The sequence below is a fragment of the Carcharodon carcharias genome, chromosome 7, assembly GCF_017639515.1.
Source record: "Carcharodon carcharias isolate sCarCar2 chromosome 7, sCarCar2.pri, whole genome shotgun sequence".
NCBI classification, from domain to species: Eukaryota; Metazoa; Chordata; class Chondrichthyes; order Lamniformes; family Lamnidae; genus Carcharodon; species Carcharodon carcharias.
The window spans coordinates 119,058,360-119,080,263 of record NC_054473.1 but is presented as its reverse complement, the minus strand read 5'-3'; the positions used below and the strand labels follow the sequence as shown (position 1 = coordinate 119,080,263).

The window sequence follows — 21,904 nt, the reverse complement described above, 5'->3', positions numbered from 1 at the left end:
CACTGTAGCAGCCTGAAATCCTAAGCCTCTTTGTTGGTGAGCTGCTTGTAAATATCCATCAGGAGTCTGCAACTCAGAATTAATTTATTGAGGCCTGAGGTCCAATATTGGGTATGTATACTAGGCCCATTGCCTAGTCCCAGTTTGTGTCAGACTGCAAATCAAATTTTCAAGCCCACTATTTTTTGTGTACAATTAGAAAAGAATAATGCTAAAAGCAAAAAACTGCGGATGCTGGAAATCCAAAACAAAAACAAAAATACCTGGAAAAACTCAGTAGGTCTGGCAGCATCTGTGGAGAGGAGCACAGTTAACGTTTTGAGTCCACATGACTCTTCAACAGAACTAAGGAAAAATAGAAAAGGGGTGAAATATAAGCTGGTTTAAGGGGGCAGTGGGACAAGAAGAGCTGGATAGAGGGCCAGTGATAGGTGGAGATAACCAAAAGATGTCACAGACAAAAGGACAAAGAGGTGTTGAAGGTGGTGATATTATCTAAGGAATGTGCTAATTAAGGGTAGAAAGCAGCACGAGCAAGGTACAGATAGCCCTAGTGGGGATGGGGTGGGGTGAAGGAATCTATAAAGGCTAAAAGGTAGAGATAAAACAATGGATGGAAATACATTTAAAAATAATAAATAGGTGAGAAAAGAAAAATCTATATAAATTATTGGAAAAAATAAAAAGGAGGGGGAAAATTGGAAAGGGGTTGGGGATGGAGGAGAGTTCATGATCTAAAATTGTTGAACTCAATATTCAGTCCGGAAGGCTGTAAAGTGCCTAGTCGGAAGATGAGGTGCTGTTCCTCTAGTTTGCGCTGAACTTCAATAGAACAATGCAGCAAGCCAAAGGCGGACATGTGGGCATGAGAGCAAGGTGTAGTGTTGAAAGGGCAAGTGACAGGGAGGTCTGGGTAATGCTTGCAGACAGACCAAAGGTGTTCTGCAAAGTGGTCACCCAGTCTGCGTTTGGTCTCTCCAGTGTAGAGGAAACCGCATTGGGAGCAACGAATGCAGTAGACTAAGTTGAGGGAAGTGCAAGTGAAATGCTGCTTCACTTGAAATGAGTATTTGGGCCCTTGAACAGTGAGGAGAGGGGAAGTAAAAGGGCAGGTGTTGCATCTTCTGCAGTTGCATGGGGAGGTGCCGTGGGAGGGGGTTGAGGTGTAGGGGGTGATGGAGGAGTAGACCAGGGTGTCACAGAGGGAACGATCCCTACGAAATGCCGTTGGGGGGGTGAAGGGAAGATGTGTTTGGTAGTGGCATCATGCTAGAGTTGGCGGAAATGGCGGAGGATGATCCTTTGAATGCGGAGGCTGGTGGGATGATAAGTGAGGAAAAGGGGGACCCTATCATGTTTCTGGGAGGGAGAAGAAGGTGTGAGGGTGGATGTGCGGGACATGGTTGAGGGCCCTGTCAACGACCCTGGGTGGAAAACCTCGGTTAAGGAAGAAGGAGGACATGTCAGAGGAACTGTTTTTGAAAGTGGCATCATCAGAACAGATGCGACGGAAGCGAAGGAACTGAGAGAATGGGATGGAGTCCTTACAGGAAGTGGGGTGTGAGGACTGTAGTTGAGGTAGCTGTGGGAGTCGGTAGGCTTGAAATGGATATTGGCGGACAGTCTATCACCAGAAATTGAGACAGAGAGGTCAAGGAAGGGAAGTGTCAGAGATGGACCATGTGAAAATGATGGAGGGGTGGAGATTGGAAGCAAAATTAATAAATTTTTCCAGGTCCCGACGCAAGCATGAAGCAGCACCGAAGTAATCATCGATGTACGGGAGAAACACAACTCTTTCTCTGGTACATCGATGATTACTTCGGTGGCTGCTTCATGCTCCTTAACCGAGGTTTTCCACCCACGGTGGTTGACAGGGCCCTCAACCGTGTCCGGCCTATCTCCCGCGCATCCGCCCTCACGCCTTCTCCTCCCTCCCAGAAACATGATAGGGTTTCTCTTGTCCCCATCGATGTACTGGAGAAATAGTTGTGGGAGGGAGCCGGAGTTGGACTGGAACAAAGAATGTTCCATATACCCCATAAAGAGACAGGCATAGCTGGGGCTCATGTGGGTACCCATAGCCACACCTTTTATTTGGAGGACGTGAGAGGAGTTTAACGAGAAATTGTTCAGTGTGAGAACAAGTTCAGCCAGATGGAGGAGAGTAGTGGTGGATGGGGATTGTTTGGGCCTCTGTTCAAGGAAGAAGCGGAGAGCCATCAGACTATCCCATTGGGGAATGGAGGTGTAGAGGGATTGGACGTCCATGGTGAAAAGGCGGTTGGGGCCAGGGAACTGGAAATTGTTGATATGATGTAGAGTGTCAGAGGAATCACGGATGTAGGTGGGAAGGGACTGGACAAGGGGAGAGAGAATGGAGTCAAGATAGCAAGAAATGAGTTCTGTGGGGCAGGAACAGGCTGACACGATCGGTCTGCCGGGACAGTCCTGTTTGTGGATTTTGGGTAAGAGGTAGAAGCGGGCCGTCCAAGGTTGGGAGACTATCAGGTTGGAAGCTGTGGAAGGAAGATCTCCAGAGGAGATGAGGTCAGTGACAGTCCTGGAAACAATGGCTTGATGTTCAGTGGTGGGATCATGGTCCAGGGAGAGGTAGGAGGAAGTGTCTGCGAGTTGACGCTCAGCCTTTGCGAGGTAGATGTCAGTGCGCCAGACAACAACAGCACCACCCTTGTCAGTGGGTTTGATGACAATGTCAGGGTTGGACCTGAGAGAACGGAGCGCAGCAAGTTCAGAGAGAGACAGGTTAGAATGGGTGAGAGGAGCAGAGAAATTGAGACGACTAATGTCATGGCAACAGTTCTCAATGAAAAGATCAAGAGAAGGTAAGAATCCAGAGGGAGGGGTCCAGGTGGAGGGAGAATATTGGAGGTGGGTAAAAGGATCCGTTGAACAGGGAGAGGACTCCTGCCCAAAGAAGTGGGCACGGAGACAAAGGCGGCGAATAATAATGCTAGTTGTTTACATCTGTGGACCTAATCCAGGAAATGCTGATTTTGGAGGTTAATTTTAAAATTGACTTGATGTGAATGTCAGAGTAAGGGACATTAGAATTGTTTTATCATTTGATAAAATATATATGTTAGATATAACTGTGATAACATGGTGCATATTGAAGCAATATTCTCTTTGTGATTATTCAAATTACACCCTAGTTTTCATCAAAAATGGACACCAATATATGATATTTAATAATGAACTTCAAAGCAATTAAGGTAATTTGTTAGAAGGCAGTTGAAACAGTCTGACAGGAAAACAATGTGATCAGAATTTAGCCAATAGCCCTGAAAAAAGATATGGATGTGTCACAAAGGACTAACAAGAGACAAGACTGGCATGGTAACAGTTATTGTGGCTGGTGTCCTAACAGCTGTTATCAGGATTGATTACAAGTGAAAGTAAATTTCTGACTGTTCCTATTTCTTTTAAAATAGTGTGTCTGGTCATCCTCTTGATAGCTTTTTCATTCAGATGATTACAATGGGATATGATTAAAATTTGGTTCATTTCATATTTTTTGCATGGTGTCCTGAACGTCATGAGTGTTTCAATGAAGAATGTTACATATACAGGCCGATGTTTGAATTTGGAAGTATTTTAAGAGATGAGGTTGATGCTGATCTTTATAAAATTTGAGATAAAGAAAGCTGTTTGAAAGATGAAGCATAATGATTTCCAACTAATGACCACAAAATAGGACACTTGATGTCTCTATCACTTCTTCTCAGGAGGGTGGACGGTGACTAGTGGAGTTCCGCAGGGGTCAGTGTTGGGACCACAAATTTTCACTTTATACATTAATGATCTAGATGAAGGAACTGAGGGCATCCTGGTTAAGTTTGCGGATGATACAAAGATAGGTGGAGGGACAAGTAGTATTGAGGAGGCGGGGAGGCTGCAGAAGGATTTGGACAGGTTAGGAGAATGGGCAAAGAAGTGGCAGATGGAATACAACGTGGGCAAGTGTGAGGTCATGCACTTTGGTAGGAAGAATAGAGGCATAGACTATTTTCTAAATGGGAAGACAATTCAGAAGTCTGGAGTGCAAAGGGACTTGGGAGTCCTAGTCCAGGATTCTCTTAAGGTTAACTTGCAGGTTGAGTCGGTAGTTAGGAAGGCAAATGCAATGTTGGCATTTATTTCAAGAGGACTAGAATATAAAAGCAAGGATGTGCTGCTGAGGCTTTATATGGCTCTGGTCAGACCACATTTAGAATATTGTGAGCAATTTTGGGCCCTGTATCTCAGGAAGAATGTTCTGGTCCTGGAGAGGGTCCAGAGGAGATTCACGAGAACAATCCCAGGAATGAAAGGCTTAACATATGAGGAACGTTTGAGGACTCTGGGTCTATACTCGATGGAGTTTAGAAGGATGAGGGGAGATCTGATTGAAACTTACAGAATACTGAAAGGCCTGGGATAGGGTGGACGTGGGGAAGATGTTTCCATTAGTAGGAGAGACTAGGACCCGAGGGCACAGCCTCAGAGTAAAGGGAAGACCTTTTAGAACAGAGATGAGGAGAAACTTCTTTAGCCAGAGAGTGGTGAATCTATGGAATTCATTGCCACAGAAAGCCGTGGAGGCCAGGTCATTGAGTGTATTTAAGACCGAGATAGATGGGTTCTTGATTGGTACAGGGATCAAAGGTTACGGGGAGAAGGAGGGAGAATGGGGTTGAGAAACTTATCAGCCATGATTTAATGGCGGAGCAGACTCAGTGGGCCGAATGTCCTAATTTCTGCTCCTATGTCTTATGCCTTATGGTATATCACAGGAGTAACATGTGCCCCGATATCCCTTTTTAGATGTTTATTTAACGCGATAAGATTACTTGAAGGAAGTTTGATTATACAATTCATGTTAAGGTTACAAAAGGTATTCTTTCAGGATAGAGGGTCTTTAGAAAAATTACCTATTTGTATGCTTGTAAGGTGACTGGAGGACACTAAGTGACGAATGTTATGTGATACAGAGTGTGTGTTACAATGCAGTTTTCGTAAGCTTGCCATTCAAAATTATCTTTTTGATGTATCCTGTTAATGTGAGGTTGTTGAGGAATTAAATCAAACTTTTGCCTGCGTATTTTAATGATTTAAATTTTGATATTCTTGGTCACATTATTGCATACCAGTATGGTGAAAGTACTCCTATATAAATAACTTGGATATTGGAATACAGAGTAAAATTTCAAAATTTGTCAATGATATCAAACTTGGAGGTGTGGCAAGCAGTGAGAATGATGCCAGTTGACTGCAACATGACATAGATTGGCTAGCAGAATGGGCAGACGTGTGGCAAAATTAATTCAGAGAAGTGTGAGGTGATGCATTGTGGCAGAGGGGGTAAGGAGGAATAATATAGACTTAATGGCATAGTTCTGAAGAGTTTGCAGTGACTGAGGAAGCCTGGAGTTTCATGTGCATAGATCTTTGAAGATGGCAGGACATGTTAAGAGAGTAGTTAGCAAAATCTTTGGGCTCTTGGGTTCCATAAATAGAGGTATTGAGTACAAAAGAAGGGAAGTTATCCAGAACTGCTTTAAAGCTCTGGTTAGGTCACATACAACTAGAGTATTATGCCCAGTTCTGGTCTCCACACTTTAGGAAGGTTGTGGCAATCCTTGAGTGAGTGCAGAATAATTTACCAGAACTTTTCAAGAGATGAAGGATCTTAGCTATAAGTCTAGGTTGGAGAAGCTGGGTTGTTTGCCTTGGAGCAAAGAAGGTTGGCGGGACATTTGATAAAGGTGTACAAGATTATGGCAGGTTTAGGTAAAGAAAATCTGTTCGCATTAGCTGATACTGATAGTATAAGGGCAGGAAAACATTTACGGTTTTGAGCAAGACATATGGGGGGGGTGGGGGGAGGGGGGGGGAGGTGAGAGGATATGAGGAAGAAGATTTTTGTGCAGCGAGTTGTAATCACTTCAAGCTTGCAACCTGTGAGGGTATTGAAAACATATACTAATAATGAATTGAAAAGGAAATTTGATATGCATTTGATGGAAATAAATTTGCAGGGCTAAGGGAATAAAGTGGGGGATTTGGACTGAGTTTATTGCTCTATAGAGACCTAACATGGATTTGATGGGTGGAATGACCTCCGTCTTCTGTGCAGTTTTGGGAAAGTGAGAAACAAAATAAATATCACAGTGAGCTAGGCCACACAAAGAGTAAAGGGGAGTACAGTACAGTAATGTTATTGAGCTGCATTTGTAGTCTGTGAAATATCTTTTCAACCATATTTATGTTTTAGCATGAGAGGATGTCTCAGTTATATGGTTGCAATTGCAAATTGGACAGTTAGGATTTGTCCAATATTGACTTCTCTGCTTATTAGTTGTGCATTCCATGGAACACTGGCACTGTTCAGCTGCTGTGAGCCACTAGTTCTCCTGCAAGTGGCGCTGCTGGATATGCTAATAGAGAGTGGTTGGCAGCTGCATCCCTGTGGCAGCTGCAATCTTATTTGCTCTGCCAAGTGCCTTTCTTATTTATTAACCATCAGTAATATTGAATATCTGCAGGTGCCTGGGAACTTTACCCTGCTTGATCCAGCATGGCAGCTGCACATTCTTTAACATCATCATTAGTAACTCAAAAGAACATAAGAAGTAGGAGCAGGAGTAGGGCATACGTCCTCTTGAGCTTGCTCCGTCATTCAGTAAGATCATGGCTGTTCTGACCTTGGCTTCAACTCCACTTTCCTGCCTGTTCCCAAAAACTCCTGAGTCCCCTATAGTTTAAGCCTTGAATATATTCCATGTCTCAGCCTCCAAAGCTCTCTGGCATTGAGATTTCCAAAGATTCAAAACCCTCTGAGAGGAGAAAGTCCTCCTCATCTCCATCTTAAATAGGTAACCCTTTATTTTGCAACTATGCCCCCTAGTTCCAGATTCCCTCACGAGGGGAAGTATCCTCTCAGCACCTACCCTGTCAAGCCCCCTCAGAATCTTATATATTTCAACAAGATCACCTTTCATTCCTCTAAACTCCGATTAGTTTAGGCCCAACCTATTCAACCTTTTCTCATAAAACAAGAATCTGCCTAGTGAACATTGTCTGAAGTGCCTCCAATGCAAGCATTTCTCTCCTTAAATAAGGAGACCAAAACTTTATGCAGTACCTAGGCATGGTCTAATCAGTTGTAGCAAGACTTCCCTACATCTATACAATGAAGGCCAACATTTCATGAGCCTTCCTAATTACTTGCTATACCTGCAAGCTAACTTTGTGTTTCATGTACGAGACCCAGATCCCTCTGTGTCTCAGTATTCTGTAGTCCCTCCATTTAAATAACTTGCTTTCCTATTCTCCCTACCAAAGTGGATAATCTCACATTTTCCCACATTATACTCCAGCTGCCAAATTCTTGCCCACTCACTTAATCTATCTATATTCCTTTGCAGATTCTTGTGTCCTCCTCATAATTCGCTTTCCCACTTTTCTTTGTATCATCAGCAGCCTACAACACACTCAGTCCCTTTCACTGTGGCACCCTATTAGTTACAGTTTTTCAGCTTGAAAATAACCCATTTATCCTGACTCTCTGTTTTATGTCATTCAGCCAACCCTCTATCCATGCTAACATATTAACCCCAATACCATGAACACAACTTGTAAAGTAACCCTTTTTGTGGCACCTCAGTAAATTTCTTTTGGAAATCCAAATACACTATGAGCAGAATTTTTCGCTGAGCGGGCGGGCACATTCCCGACCCGCTCAAGCGTAAAATGATGCACGGTGACATCGGGCGAGTGTCCCGACATCAACGTGCACTCGCACGATATTTCGCTTGCTGTGCATGTGCAGGAGTCAGAGCCACGCCTGCCATTAATTAACAGGCCAGTTAAGGCTCTTGACAGCCCAATTGACAGCAATTTAATGTTGCCCGTACGAGTTTTCACTCATTGCACGGGCAGGCAGGCAGGCTATAATTTGCAAAACCTCATCCATGGGTGGGATAAGAAGGATCAGCTGCATTGTTAATTTGAGTAGTGAGGAGTTTTGGAGATAACTCGCTGCTGGTGGCTTATTGAGACATGGCAGCTTATTCTCTGATCGGGGCTTCATTCTTAGCATTCTCAGACTTCGTTTCTGGACTCATTGGTGTCTTTCTGGCTCTCTGAGGATCCAGACCACGTGGAACCTTCTAGGTATCAGACAGCATTCCCTTACCCTGGTAATGGAGATTGTGGTCTCCGCTGGAGGCACCTCCTCCTCTTAGGAAGGGAGGGGCAGAAGGGAAAGGAGACCAGGTATCTCAATGCAGCTTCCAGGGGAGGAACCTGTGGGAGGAGAGGCGCAGGCACAAGGGGCGCAGGGCCAGCAGGAAGTCCAAGGCAGAAGGGGCTGCAGAAGACGCACTATCCTGCAGCCAGTGTTTATAGGCAGCGATGCAGCTACCTCAATATGTCCAAGGTGCAATGCCGTAGGAGGCTCCGCCTCTCAAGGGAGACCATGACCTCCATTTTCCAGATAATTGGGCCTGAGATTAGCTCCGACTATGTGGGTGGACATCCTATGCCAGTGGCTCTGAAGGTCACAGTAGCCCTCAACTTCTATGCCTCAGGCTCTTTCCAGGGGTCAGTGGGGGATCTGTGTGGAGTCTCCCAATCAGCTAAAAGCAAAATACTGCAGATGCTGGAAATCTGAAACAAAAACAGAAAATGCTGGAAAAACTCAGCAGATCTAGCAGCATCTCTGGAGAGAGAAACAGAGTTAACGTTTTGAGTCCATATAACCCTTCTTCATAGCTGAGAAGGGTCATACGGACTCAAAATGTTAACTCTGTTTCTCTCTCCACAGAGGCTGCTAGACTTGCTGAGTTTTTCCAGCATTTTCTGTTTTTGTCTCCCAATCAGTTATCCATAGTTGCGTCAAGTTGGTGACAGAAGCTCTATTCAGGCGGGTATTGACTTTCTTTCATTTCTGTATGGACGAGGCCAGCCAGGCTGAGCGAGCCATAGGCTTTGCAGCGATTGCTGGCTTCCCCCACGTCCAGGGTGCAATTGACTGCACACATGTGGCCATCAAGGCGCCAGCGGGCCAGCCGGGTACCTTCGCCAATAGGAAGGGATTCCACTCCATGACTATGCAGATAGTGCGTGACCACAGGATGCAGATTCTGCAAGTCTGTGCAGGGTACCCTGGCAGCTCCCATGACGCGTACATCCTCAGAAACTCCCAGGTGCCGAGGCTCTTTAGTGCTCCAGCCTGACTGGATGAATGACTTCTGGGTGACAAGCGCTATCCCTTGAAAAGGTGGCTCATGATGCCTCTCCACACCCAAGAATAGAGGCGATGCAGCGGTACAACAGGAGCCATGCCTCCACATGGGCAGTGGTAGAGAGAACCATCGGGCTTCTGATGCCTGGACCGTTCAGGGGATGCACTGCAATACCCCCCCAGAGCGGGTGTCACTCATAGTGATTGCATGCTGCGCTCTCCACAATCTGGCACTGGCAAGTGGGTCCCACTGGAGGAAGAGGATGTTGATACAGCTGCACAGGCCATAGAGGATGAATCCTGTAATGAGTCAGAAGAGGAGCACGGTGAGGAGAACGCTGAGGGCGTGGAGCCAGACCTCTGTAACCACCAGGGATGCAGGGACATCAGGGACACCTTGATCCAACGCTTCTTCAGCTAGGCTGCCAAATAAGAACTACCACCTCATGCCAGGGCTGCCGCCTCCACCGTGGATCACAGAAATGACCCTTTCCTTGGCCCCCAAGATACACTCAGTGCCTGTGCACTAAAGGTTCAAGCCACCCATGTCCAGCGTTACATACCGGCCTGCATCTACAAAATAAATGAAGCATGCTCAGGCCAGTAACACAAAAGCAAGTTTCATTTTATGTTGGAACTCACGTAGCCTTGAACAGGAAAAAACCGGCGTTGGTAGTCACACCGTTAAAAAAATACAAAATGGGGAAACAAAAGATCACTCGTGACCAGTCCCTTTTGTGCTTAAGGCGCTTTAAAACTTAGGTTTACGGGTGCTACGTCTAGGTCCTGCCCCGTTGCTGGCACCGGCATTGGTGACAGCCTGCTGACTCTACTGTCCTGTTGACCTTGATGACCTTGCCGCTCATCCTCTGGCAAGTTGAACCCATGCTGGCCCCACCTGAGAGGGAGCGGCCAGTGCCATGGCTGGCATCTCCCCAGTTGCCGCAGCCTCATCAGATGCCACAGTCACTGGCAGAGGGGTAGAAGAGCTGCTCCATCATCCAGAACACCCTGAGAGGAGCCCACAGAGATGACAAGTAGCTCATACACCAATGTGAGGTCGCCCTGGACCTCCCTGCTCACCATTGGTGGATAGGCACCTAGCTGGGATACTGGGTGCCCCATCCATCTCACACATGGACACTGACCAGCTCAGGTCAGTGCCTGTGTGAGGGCTCGCAGGTCCGAGCGCAACCCCAGGAAACCCTGATTCTGTTCCTGGAGCGGTGGGGCGGGGGGGGGCGGCAGCCCAAAACAATTGAACACACTGACCCATGCCATCATAATGCTCATCCTTCCTGAGTGCAACAGATCATTGAAGCACTTCGGACACTGCACACCGCATCGTGGCTGCTCACCTGGGCTGCCACTACCTCCCATGCCTTCTTGGTGAGATGCGGTGGCCTCCTCCTCCCATCTCTAGGGACAAGGGTGTCCCTTCTGGCAGCCACACTCTCCAGGAGGGCAGCGAGGCGCTAGTTGGGAAAACGGGTAGATGGGGGCCCCTTGCGACCTACCCTCCCGCCTGGCGTTTGCTGACGCACTGGACTCCATCCTTGCAGCGGCAGATAGACATCCTTGCCTGGCAGCCTTTCTGGGGTCGACTGGGCCATTTTTAAACAGGCCGCTGGGCTGCCATTTGAGCCGGCGGCCGACAGGCCCCTGCCCTCACTTGGCCCTTCTCGGCCAGTGATGAGCTGCATTTCATGCTGGGCGGGCGTTAATTGGTCTGTCAGCGTGAAATCGCAGGTAGCGGTTGGATTTCCTACCACCTCTGCCAAGCCCTCCCAACGAAGGCAAAATTCTGCCCCATACATATTGGTTTCCCTTTATCCACCCTGCTTGTTACATCCTCAAAGAACTCTAATAAATTTGTCAAACACAATTTCGGTTTAAAAAATCCATGTTGACTCTGCTTGTTTGTATTATGGGCCAGGATTTTACGGCTCTGCGGCGGCATGTCTCCCCTCGCGGATGTAGCGAGTCAATCAGTTCTGCAGGACTGTTATATCCCGCTGGACAGGAGGGGCTCTGAAATCCTGGCCATGCTTTTTTTTAAAATGTCCTGCTGCGACTTCCTTAATAATGGATTCCAGCATTTTTCCAATATCAGATGTTAGGCTAATTGGTCTGTAACTTCCTGCTTTTCGTCTCCCTCCCTCCTTTCTTGAATTGGCACATTGTGGTTTACCAATCTTCTGGGATCTTTCCAGAATCTATCAAATTTTGGAAGATTACAATTAATGCATCCATTACCTTTGCAGTCATTTCTTTTAAGATCCTAGAAATGCTGGCCATTAAGTTCAAGAGTGTCAGCCTTTAGCCCAATTAACTTGCCTAGTACTTTATCTCCAATGATAATTGTTTTGAATTCCGCCCTTTCTCCCCCTGATTTTCTATTATTATTGGGATGCTTTTAGTGTCTCCTAACATGAAGACAGATAAAAAATATTTGTTCAAGGTCTATGCCATTTCCTTGTTTTCCATTGTTAATTCTCCAGTCTCATTCCCTAATGTAGCAATGTTTACTTTAGCTACTCTCTTTGTTTTTTGTATACATTTGTAGAAGCTTATACCGTCTATTTTTATATACCTTGCTGGTTTGCTTTCATAATCTAGTCACACCCTCTGTTTTTAGTCATCTTCTTCTGGTTTCTAAAATGTTCCTGATCTCCTGGCCTGCTGCTAATCTTCACAACGTTATATGTCTTTTCTTTCAGTTTGATTAAACCCATAATTTCCTTAGTTAGCCATGAATGGCTCACCTTTCTCATAGAGTCTTTGGCCTGGATTTTTGCTCCCAAGTTGGGTTGTGGAAGTCAGGAAATCTCCTGGCTCGCTGTGCCCAAATGGCGGAATCTTTGTTTGGCGCAGGGTTAGGGGAGCAATGTATACAATGGATTTGGCCCACTTCTCCTGGACGCAGATCAGGGGTTGCCAAGTGCCGAGGTGGGCTGTTTAAATGGCCTGCTTTGGTACTCTGGGACATAGTCCCAGTTGTTTTCTTAAACATTAGGCCTTTAGCTCTCACCCTTCACACCCTCACCCACTCCCCATGTCCATACATGCCAACGCATGTCAACCCACATGAAAAGCAGGAAGCTATAAACCAATTAGCCTAACATCTGATATTGGCCCCTTATAGCCCCATGCAAATTTATTGTCAACTCATGACCCTCCTCACCCCACCCATCACCCTTTGTCCTTCCACACTCCTTGCCAACTCACCCAGTATCTGCCGTGGGCTGAGATGAAAGAGAATAAAGTCCTAAATGTCTATTACAGAGTTCACTATATATTCATAAAAGCCCATTGAAAACATTTAAATCCCCTCATGTACTTAATCCCTTTTCAAAATGAACACACTTGTATTCATATCCTCACATCAAATACAGCTAATCCTTTTAATAACTTCTTTGGTCTATCAATCAAATTGTGACCTTAGAAACCCCTCCCCCCAATCACTGTGATAATATTAGATGTGGAAAGCAGCCTATCGTTAATAATGCTATAATGATAGTGCTTTGAGTTATATCAACAAACATTATTGAAACTGCTGGAACAGATTTTTTGAATCTTCACAGTCACAGGCAGGCTCTTTGTCAATTTTTAAAGTGTTGGCCATTTAAATAACTTGACATACATCTACATACCTTTATCCACCCTTCAAGAGCATTTACAATTACTCTGAATATTTATAATTCCCACACTGCAGAGTAAGACCCTTGTTGTGGTGAAAATGGGATCTGTTTGAATTCAGCACTAAGTTCAAATAGCTGTGCTGAATTTGGGTTTCCCACAAGTGGGAGTCAGGTCCCACCCCTGTCTCCAGAGAAAATTGTTTCTGCCACATATGGGGAGGGATTTCCAGATCAAGTGTTCATCTGCCATTTTGGATATACTGTGGAGTCTCCATGACTGCGCAAAAATCCAGGCCTTTCTTTCTCCATGGAACGTGTCTCTGTTGAGAATATAAAATGTCTTCTTAAATGTCTGCCACTTCTTATCTACTGTCTTAGCTATTAATTTACTTTTCCAGTCGACTTTAACCAACACTGTCTTCATATATTTGTTTAAGACCCAAGTTTCCCACCCTCAAACTGAATGTAAAATTCTATCATGTTACAATCACGCTTGCCCAGAGGATCCTTCACTATGAGATCATTAATTAATCCTGACTTGTTCCACGTTACCAGGTCTAAAATAGCCTGGTTCCTCAACATATTATTCTAAGATGAACTTGGCATCAAGGCTACCTTTGCCAATTAAATTTTATTCAATCTATATGAGAATTAAAGTTGCCCACAATTATTGCAGTACCTTTCTTACAAGACCCCATTATTTCTTGATTTATACTCTCTCCTATAGTGTAGTTATTATTAGGGGTCTTAAAATATAATATAATATAGATTATAATATAATATAGTTTATAATATAATATAGATTATAATATATAATATAAAATAATAGATAATACAGTTCCACCAGTGACTTCTTTCCCTTCCTATTTCTTATCTCCATCCAAACTGATTCTATATCCTGATCTTCTGAGCCAAGATCATTTCCCACTATCATACCTATCTCATCTTTTATTAATAAAGTACCCCCCTCCTTTTCTGCCTATCCTTCTAAGAAGTCAGCTAATCCCAATTCAGTTCCCAATCCTGTTCACATTGCAACCATATCTCTGCAATGGCCATCATGTCATACTCATTTATTACTATTTATGCCATCAATTTATCTATTGTGTTACAAATTCTGCATGCATTCCAATAAAGAGCCTTTAACTTTACGTTTTTACCATTCTTTCTTACTCTGACCCTATTATCTGGTACAGTCCTCTGTTGGTATACTTTGCTCTTCCTGTCACACCTTGGTTATTACTACCCATATTGCCACCCTGCATTGTTGTCTTGTCCTTTCTCTTTTAACTTAAATGTCCCCTCATTTGAACCCTCCCTCCCAGTTTAAAGTTTAGTTTAAAGCCCTATCTACTACAGCCCTGGTTATTTAATTCACCAGGACACCTAGCACAGATCAAATGAAGCCTTTCCCAATGGAGCAGCTCCTTCTAGTGCCAGTGCTGGTGTCAGTGTCCCATAAGTTGGAACCCATTTCTCCAACACCAATCTTTGATCTGCACATTCAGCTTTTTCATCTTATTAACTCTATCCCAATTTGCTCGAAGCTCAATTTGTAATTCAAAGATTTTTGCCTGCGGGGTTCTGCCTTTTAAATTCAGCCTGGATTTTCATCCTCAAGGCAGGTAGCAGGAGTCAGGAAGATTCCAGGCTCAGCCCACATATCTTGGGAGAAAGTGCCCACAAAGGCAGGATCTTCATTGCTAGGGGCAGGTGTGGGCTGGAGTTGGGCCAACTGACCTGAGAAGAAGTGTGGAGGGAGCCACAGGGGCTGCCGGACACGGAGGCGGACTGTTTAAAAGGCCCGCCTCGATGCTATGGGACTTCCCAGCTAAAATAAAAACAGAAAGGTCCCCCCCCCCCCCACATCCCACATCCCACACACCCCCTTCACCCTTCAAACACTCCCCATGCCCCATTCATGCCATCTCATGCCCCCCACCCCCTCATGGCCCCCATGCCAAGCTCTGCCCCTCCACCCACCCCTAAGGCCCCTTATGCCCCCATAACAAGCTGTGCCCTTCCAGCCACCCCATATGGCCCCTCATGCCCTATGCCAAGCTCTGCCCTTCCACCCACACCTTATGACCCCTCATGCTGCCTATGCCAAACCCTGCCCTTCCACCTAACCCCTATGGCCCAGTATCTCAAGATATTGTACTTAATGCCCGTTGAACCACTGTACATTTTCTAGAACCAATGAACCCTCTAGTGTAAAGTAGAATGTGTAAAAAATCCCTTGAAAATAAATCATTCATTGAAAACTTTCTCCTATGTTTGATAAAAAGCCTGAAGTACAAGCTAATAAAGGTGTCAAATCAAGTTTCAAAAATCACATAGCCTTGAAGCCATTCAACTTAACTCATTGTATATACTTAGCTGAGAGTCCAGATAACTATTATAATAATAGGCCACCTGCTCTCAAAGCATTGTTTGCCAGTTCAGGCTCTCTGATCTCTGCAGTCAATTTCACAATGTTTGTTTACACAAGCTAAATGGTTTCAAGGGTTTGTGGTTTTTGAGACTTCAAGAGGCATGGATGATTGACACTTTTATCAACTTGTACTTCAGACTTTTTTCGACCATTTCAGAAAGTTCTCGATGAATGATTGCTTTTCAAGTTTTTTTTACATATACCATATATACCATTATAGGGTTCATTGGTTCTCGAAGGTTAACAGTGGGTCAGTGGGCATGGAAATGCCATAGCTTGGCACAGGGAGCATGAGGGACCATAGGGGTTGGGTGGAAGGGAAGAGCTTGGTACAGGGGCATGAGGGGACATGGGGCTGGGTGGAAGGGCAGAGCTTGGCATGGGTGCTTGAGGAACCATGCGGGGTGGCTGGTGGGTGTAGCTTAGCTTAGCAAGCATGAGAAGGACCTTTTGAACTTAACTTTTAAAAGGTTCCCTCATGCAGACTAGGATTTGTGACTCTTCTTAGGGATCGTGAGCCATGACTCTTTAAAAACTGGCCCGACTCCATGAAAATTTTAGAGATGTAGGAGATACCTATCATCGCAATGGAGGAGTGCTAGATACGGGCTTTTGACAGGAACCAGCCCACACCCTTTAAATGCACTCCCAAAAATCTCACAGCTTGGGAATGGTGTTGGGAATTCTGGAATTGGGACCTGCCCACCATTTTTAAAGGGTACCCAAATCAACCAACTCAGTGAAAATCCAGGCCTTAGCCTTTTGTTGCTCTTACTCAGCAGAACCTCTTTCTTAGTCCTATCTATATCTTAATATATGTACACATTCTCAAGCTGACCAACTCCTCCACATTTAGTTGGAGTTGATCTTAGTGAGATTGTGATTTCTCCGACTCTTGTCTCTGGATATGTTATTTTCATGTGGTCATGGACTGTGCCAGGAATTCCCAATTCTTTTGTTTTTCCTTCACTAAAAAACAAGAAAATGTTAAGGGATGTTATGGTTATGGATTATCACAAAATTCATAATTGTAGTCAAAGTCTTCTACTAAAATTTTAGAACTTAGCAATGCTGCAGGAGAAACTCTGAAAGCCCACAGCCAGAGAAGCTGAGTAGTAAAGAGGTTTAAAAAGAAGGAAAGAAAAGAGACAGAGGGAAGAGAGAAGAGATAACAAGAATAATTAATGCCACTTAGCAATGTCATGCAGCCCATGTGACAAATGTAAATGACTGATTTAGTCATGTTTATCTGTTTTGGCGTGAGGTGATGCTTTGTGATGTATGGGTTTGGATTTTCAGTGGTCCATGAGGGCAAATTCAGGCACGTGTGCATATTAGAGTTAGTGTCACTGGATCCTGACCTTTCGGGAACGTGACATGATTATCAAAGTGCGGGGGAAACTGCAACCCACACACCTCAAATTAACTGGTTGTTGAGCTCATTGTGGAGCTCAACAACAGGCTTTTGAACATTAGTTTTAGATTTTCAATTGGGAGACGTGGGGAAAATGGAGGGACTGGGACACCTTAAGATACAGCTATCATGATCACAGCAGGAAACTATGGAATTGAATGATTGCACGAATCAACTTACTTAAGAAGTGGAGAATAATGCTCAGCTGCTCAACTGGTGGCACAGAGTTGCTATCACTGGAGCTGAGAGGCTTGCATTTGTGAGCAGTGAGTGTTAGAACTCTTGACAGGGACATGAGGCTACTGGCATCACTTGGGCAGCAGAGGTTTACCAAGGAAGCCCTGGTGAATGAATGAAAGCTAGCTCAGGGAGTTGGGATGGGGGCAAGCAACTCTGACAATGGAGAGTGTAACAAGGAGGAGCTTCAGCAAATGCATCCTCCTGGTCAGGAGGAAGTCAGGAGCACAATAAGGCACTGCAAGGGAAAGAAGGCACTACCCAAGACATCATATGTACTGCCTATGAGTCAACAACCTGCAAAAGACAGAGTGCCAGTACCGTAAGAGGCTGTACATATCCAGGAAGATGGGCCCAGATCCTAAATGACCTGATGCCTTACAGCCTTCATGGCAATCCCCTACCTGCAACCATCAAGATCACCATTGCCCTGAATGTTTATGCATCTTGGTCATTCCAGGGATCAGTGGTGGATCTGGGTGGCATCTTGCGTTACACCATTAGGCAGATCATGGATGCTCTATTCTGGAGGCCAGGGGAATGCATCCATTTTGAGGCTGATGGGCCATCGCAGGCACAGAAGATTTGTCACCGTTGCTGGATTCTCTCAGATCCAGAGGGTTATCAGTTGTACCCACATAACCATCAAGGCACTGACAGACTATCCAGACAGATTCTTGAACAGAAAAGCTTCCACTCAATGAATGTCCAGCTGGTCTGTAATCTCAGAAAGTGTATCTTGCAGATGTGCACTTGGTTCTAGGCAGCTGTCATGATGACTTTATTCTTCAAAAGTCCCAGGTGCCATACCTCTTCAAACCAACACCCAGACTCAATGGGTGGCTGCTGGGGGATAAGTGTTATCCTCTGATACCTGTCCAACACCCAGCCACAGATGCAGAGAGGCTCCACAACTAAAGCCATCTACAAGTATTGAACAGACCATTGGCACCTTGAAAATGTGTTTCTGTTGCCTTAAATCAGGGGTGGGGAACCTTTTCTTATTATGGGCCATTCAGACATAGACAAAATCAGTCACGGGCCACACACGCATAAAAGTCAACATTGTGGGTGGAGATTTAGTACATAAAACTACATTGTCAACTTGCAATCTGCTGATTTGAGTTCTTCCCACAGAACAGCAACCAGAGTCAAAGATAATGTTTCTCAGCACTCTTTGTGTCATTCTTTTGTTTAAATTGGATGGCAAGTTTCCCAACCCAAAAGTCTAACTCTGTTCTAAAGTTCACCCAGGACTTAATTGTTTTCATAGACCATCATGGTCAGTTACAGAGACAAATGAATAGCCATACTGTGATGATGAGTTTGTGCAGATCTCACTAAAAAGTGTCTGAGACAACAAAATAAACAAAGTAATTTAGGCAATAGAAAGATCTAGTACTGTATTCAGACTCTACACAAAACATCTGAGCTAATTATAATATTTCAAAATCTTGCTGCGGGCCAGATGAAATTGAGAAATGGGCCGAATCCAACCCACGAACCGTACGTTGACCACCCCTGCCATAAACAGTTGGGTGGTGGCGTCCAGCTCAAGTCAGCCAGAGTGCCTCACATTGTGGTTGGCTGCTGCATGCTGCACAACATGACAATACAAAGAGACAAGGAATTGGATGATGAGGTGGAACTGGGACACCACTTTTCCTTGGAAGAGGACGGGGAGGAGGACAAAGGGGGTGTTTCAGAGGAGCCTGGCACCTGGGCATTGGAGGAGGTCAGTTTAGCCATTCCAGGCCTCATGGCAATTGGCAGGCTGGCATAACTGCAAGGCCCACACTAATTCAGCAATGTTTCACATTAGTGGCTCTTAGCCCTATGACAGATGACTCTAATTCACCTTCCATCAGGGAGAGAGAGATTATCCAGTAAGGACAAACATCTGAATAATCCCATTACTACCCAAAAAGATTGAAAATGGGGCCTCTACCACCAGCAGTTCCACAACACAAACATGGCACCACAGGAAATCTAGCCCTGCCACCCGCTTGCCCTTAACACCATGTCCATTTTGACATCAAGCAATAATAACATTCAAATCTCATTGTAAGCTTAAGAATGATGGAAATGGAGACAATTAATGATTTCAAAAATAATTTGGATGGGCGCTTGAGGGAAATGAACTTGCTGGTCTCTGGGGAAAAAATCAGAGGAATGGGACTGATTGGATTGCTCTAAAGAGCTGGCATGGACTCAATAGGTCAAATAGCCTCTTTCTGTGCCTTAATAACTCTCAAACTCTGACTCTGTGGGTGGGCTTTTCCACACCCGCCTGCTACCATGATCTTCTGGTTCCGCCACAAGTTAATGGACTTTTGGCTGGGGCGCCGCCTCACCCATGGCGGGTTCCTCCCGCGACGGGGCCCGAAAATCCCGGCCTATAACTCTAATTCTATAACTCTATAAAAGGATAAATTAACGACTGTACAAACTGAGAAAACATCACCCAGGTAACCCATAAACATTACAGTTCTGTCCGCTTCTATAGGATGTTCCCATTATAGCTGAGGATGAGATAGAGGCAGCCTGCTCCTTTCTTTCTACTCATGACTGAGATGCCTGTGGCATCCTTCCTTATCCATGTGGGCTCTTCCACAAGCTGTTGGACCTGCGCCTATAACAGCCTTAGGACATGAATGGTTCCTTGGTATGAGGGGCCAGGGAGGCAAGAGATGATGCCAGTGCCCCCTGCTGGGTGTCCACCTCATCAGTCTCTTCGATTTTGTCAGATCCTTTTGGCACCCATACATACTGGGGTGCAACTGGCATCTCTGCACCATCTCTACACCATCAGTGACACAGCCATCATTCCACTCCCCCCTGCCCCAACACACACACACACGGCCCTGTGTTAAAGACAAGGTGGTGTTGAGAACTTGGGCTATTCAGCAGTTTCCTTAGTACAACCAAGCCAATAGATGACAACCATTGTATAGCTAGAGCGCACATTGAGCAGGAGTATCTCCATGCCCTTCATCTCAAGATTGAGCTATCAAATGACCCTGCTCTTCATGACATCCCGTCTCACCATCACTGACGGTCTGAAATGATCTCCAGCGTCAGTGTGTGAAGTTGCGGCACACCACCACCTGTTCAAAACATTTCCCTTGAATTATGCACTCTCTTCTATACGATGAAAGAAGAGTCATTTATGATTTTATGTTTGTTCTTACGAAAATTGTAGCATACAGGGAAATATTTCGGGAACATTTTGACCTTGATTTGCGAGTATTCAGGAGACGAAGAAAAAACAATTAAGGAAAGCAAAGGAGTTGCTGTTTTAAACAGCGTGGGAATGAAAAAGGAAAGGAGGCATGTTTCCAGGTGAAGGCAGAGTATGGACATAGCATCGCGGTCACTTTATTTGCGAATGGGAGAGGAAGTGGAGTGATGAAGACTGATAATTAGACCTGAGGAAAGAGACAGCCCCCCCACCCCCCACTATAAAAAAAATGGTCTCGTTGCTGTTTAGACTGTAGAGGGCGCTGACTTTCTCAGTCAGTGCGGTTTGATCGTAAAACGGGAGAGAGGAGAAGTGAGAGCAGAAGGAATCACCCGGACTCGGGGCGGTAGAACCAAAGCATATCACTAAGAAATGGCCGGAAGATTGTGCTGGAGCCGAGGCTGGACAGTGCCCATTCTCATTCTAGGGCTTTGTGCCATTCCTAGCCGGGCTGAGGAGGACAGCTTTAGCGCAGAGGTAAAGAAGACATCCAAACTCTGGTTGGAGTCAGTTTTCAAGTCGGGTCGCTGCATGTACAGCTGCAACAGTAGTCCTGCAGGCAAACGCATCTTCATATAGCTGTAGCTGATCTGACTGTACACTGTTAACAAACAGCGGAAAATACAATGTAGATACACGTTATTTCTATACAGTATTAAATATGCATGGTTGGACTCATCGACTAGTATTAAACTGTGCTAATACATTGTATATAATATGCATGATTTAGTCGATGTTCAATCATATGTTAACGACGACTAATTTTACAGTTATTATGCATGTATAGGCTTATTGTCCAGTATTGGTAACCCTGTACAGTATCAATATGCATGGTTTAATCACTGCCCACTATTACTATGAATGTTTTGACTCACTGTACAGGATTTATGTACATCCCTAAACGTAATAAGCATTAAATCTGCTAATAAACTGTAATGTATTAAAATACATGGATATATTTATTCTACAACACTGATACTTATGAATAGATTCATTGACCAGTACTGATATGGATGATAATCTCACTGTACTTTATTAATATATATGCATAGTTCCATTATTCAATATTAAAGTGGCCTAATAAATTCACAGTATTAAATTGCATGGCTGTACTGTCCTGTAACAGTGTGCAAACACATTTATAACATTAAGCTGCATGCATATGCTCATTGTCCAGTATTAAAGTGCACTGATTGATTTGCAGTATTAAGATGCATGAGTGTACTCAGAACAATAAACTTGCTAATAAAGATATAATGTTAAGGTGCATGAATATACACACTGTCCAGTATTAGTGTGCATGAATTGACTTCATATCAATATACATGAATGGATCCGAGCATGAGAACACAACGGCTTTGGAAGCGAAAATAATGACATTAACTGATAGATTCTCTTTACATTGTTGATAGCAGGGAACCCAATACAACATTAATAAACACTGGTCGAGGTCAGGTCAGTAGTTACATGCAGAAAGACTCATTATTTAAAATTAATATTTCAGGCAGTAGTGAACTCCAAGAATGTATGTACATTAAAGATTTTACTGGTGCTATTGAGTGTTATGGTTATAACAGGTAATACAATCATTGTCATCAGATTCCTTTCTATGTCTGATATGGTTTAAAAATATTGCTGGTATTGGACTTTAATGCTGTCATGAAGCTTGTGGTTCAAAAAACAGAGA

At 44.5% G+C, this 21,904-nt stretch overlaps 1 protein-coding gene across 3 annotated transcripts in view; it reads left to right on the top strand.

Annotated features, from left to right (window-relative positions):
• mmp15b (matrix metallopeptidase 15b) overlaps positions 1-21,904 on the top strand; it is a 154,465-nt gene that overhangs the window by 17,201 nt on the left and 115,360 nt on the right. Inside the window, exon 1 of one of the 3 annotated variants that reach the window (XM_041192329.1) lies at positions 20,439-20,694. The exons of the other annotated variants lie outside the window; for them this stretch is intronic. Coding sequence (XP_041048263.1) covers positions 20,590-20,694 — 105 coding nt within the window. The 5' untranslated portion in view covers positions 20,439-20,589. Of the gene's footprint in view, positions 1-20,438; positions 20,695-21,904 lie in introns of those variants that run through there. 3 annotated transcript variants of the gene reach the window in all.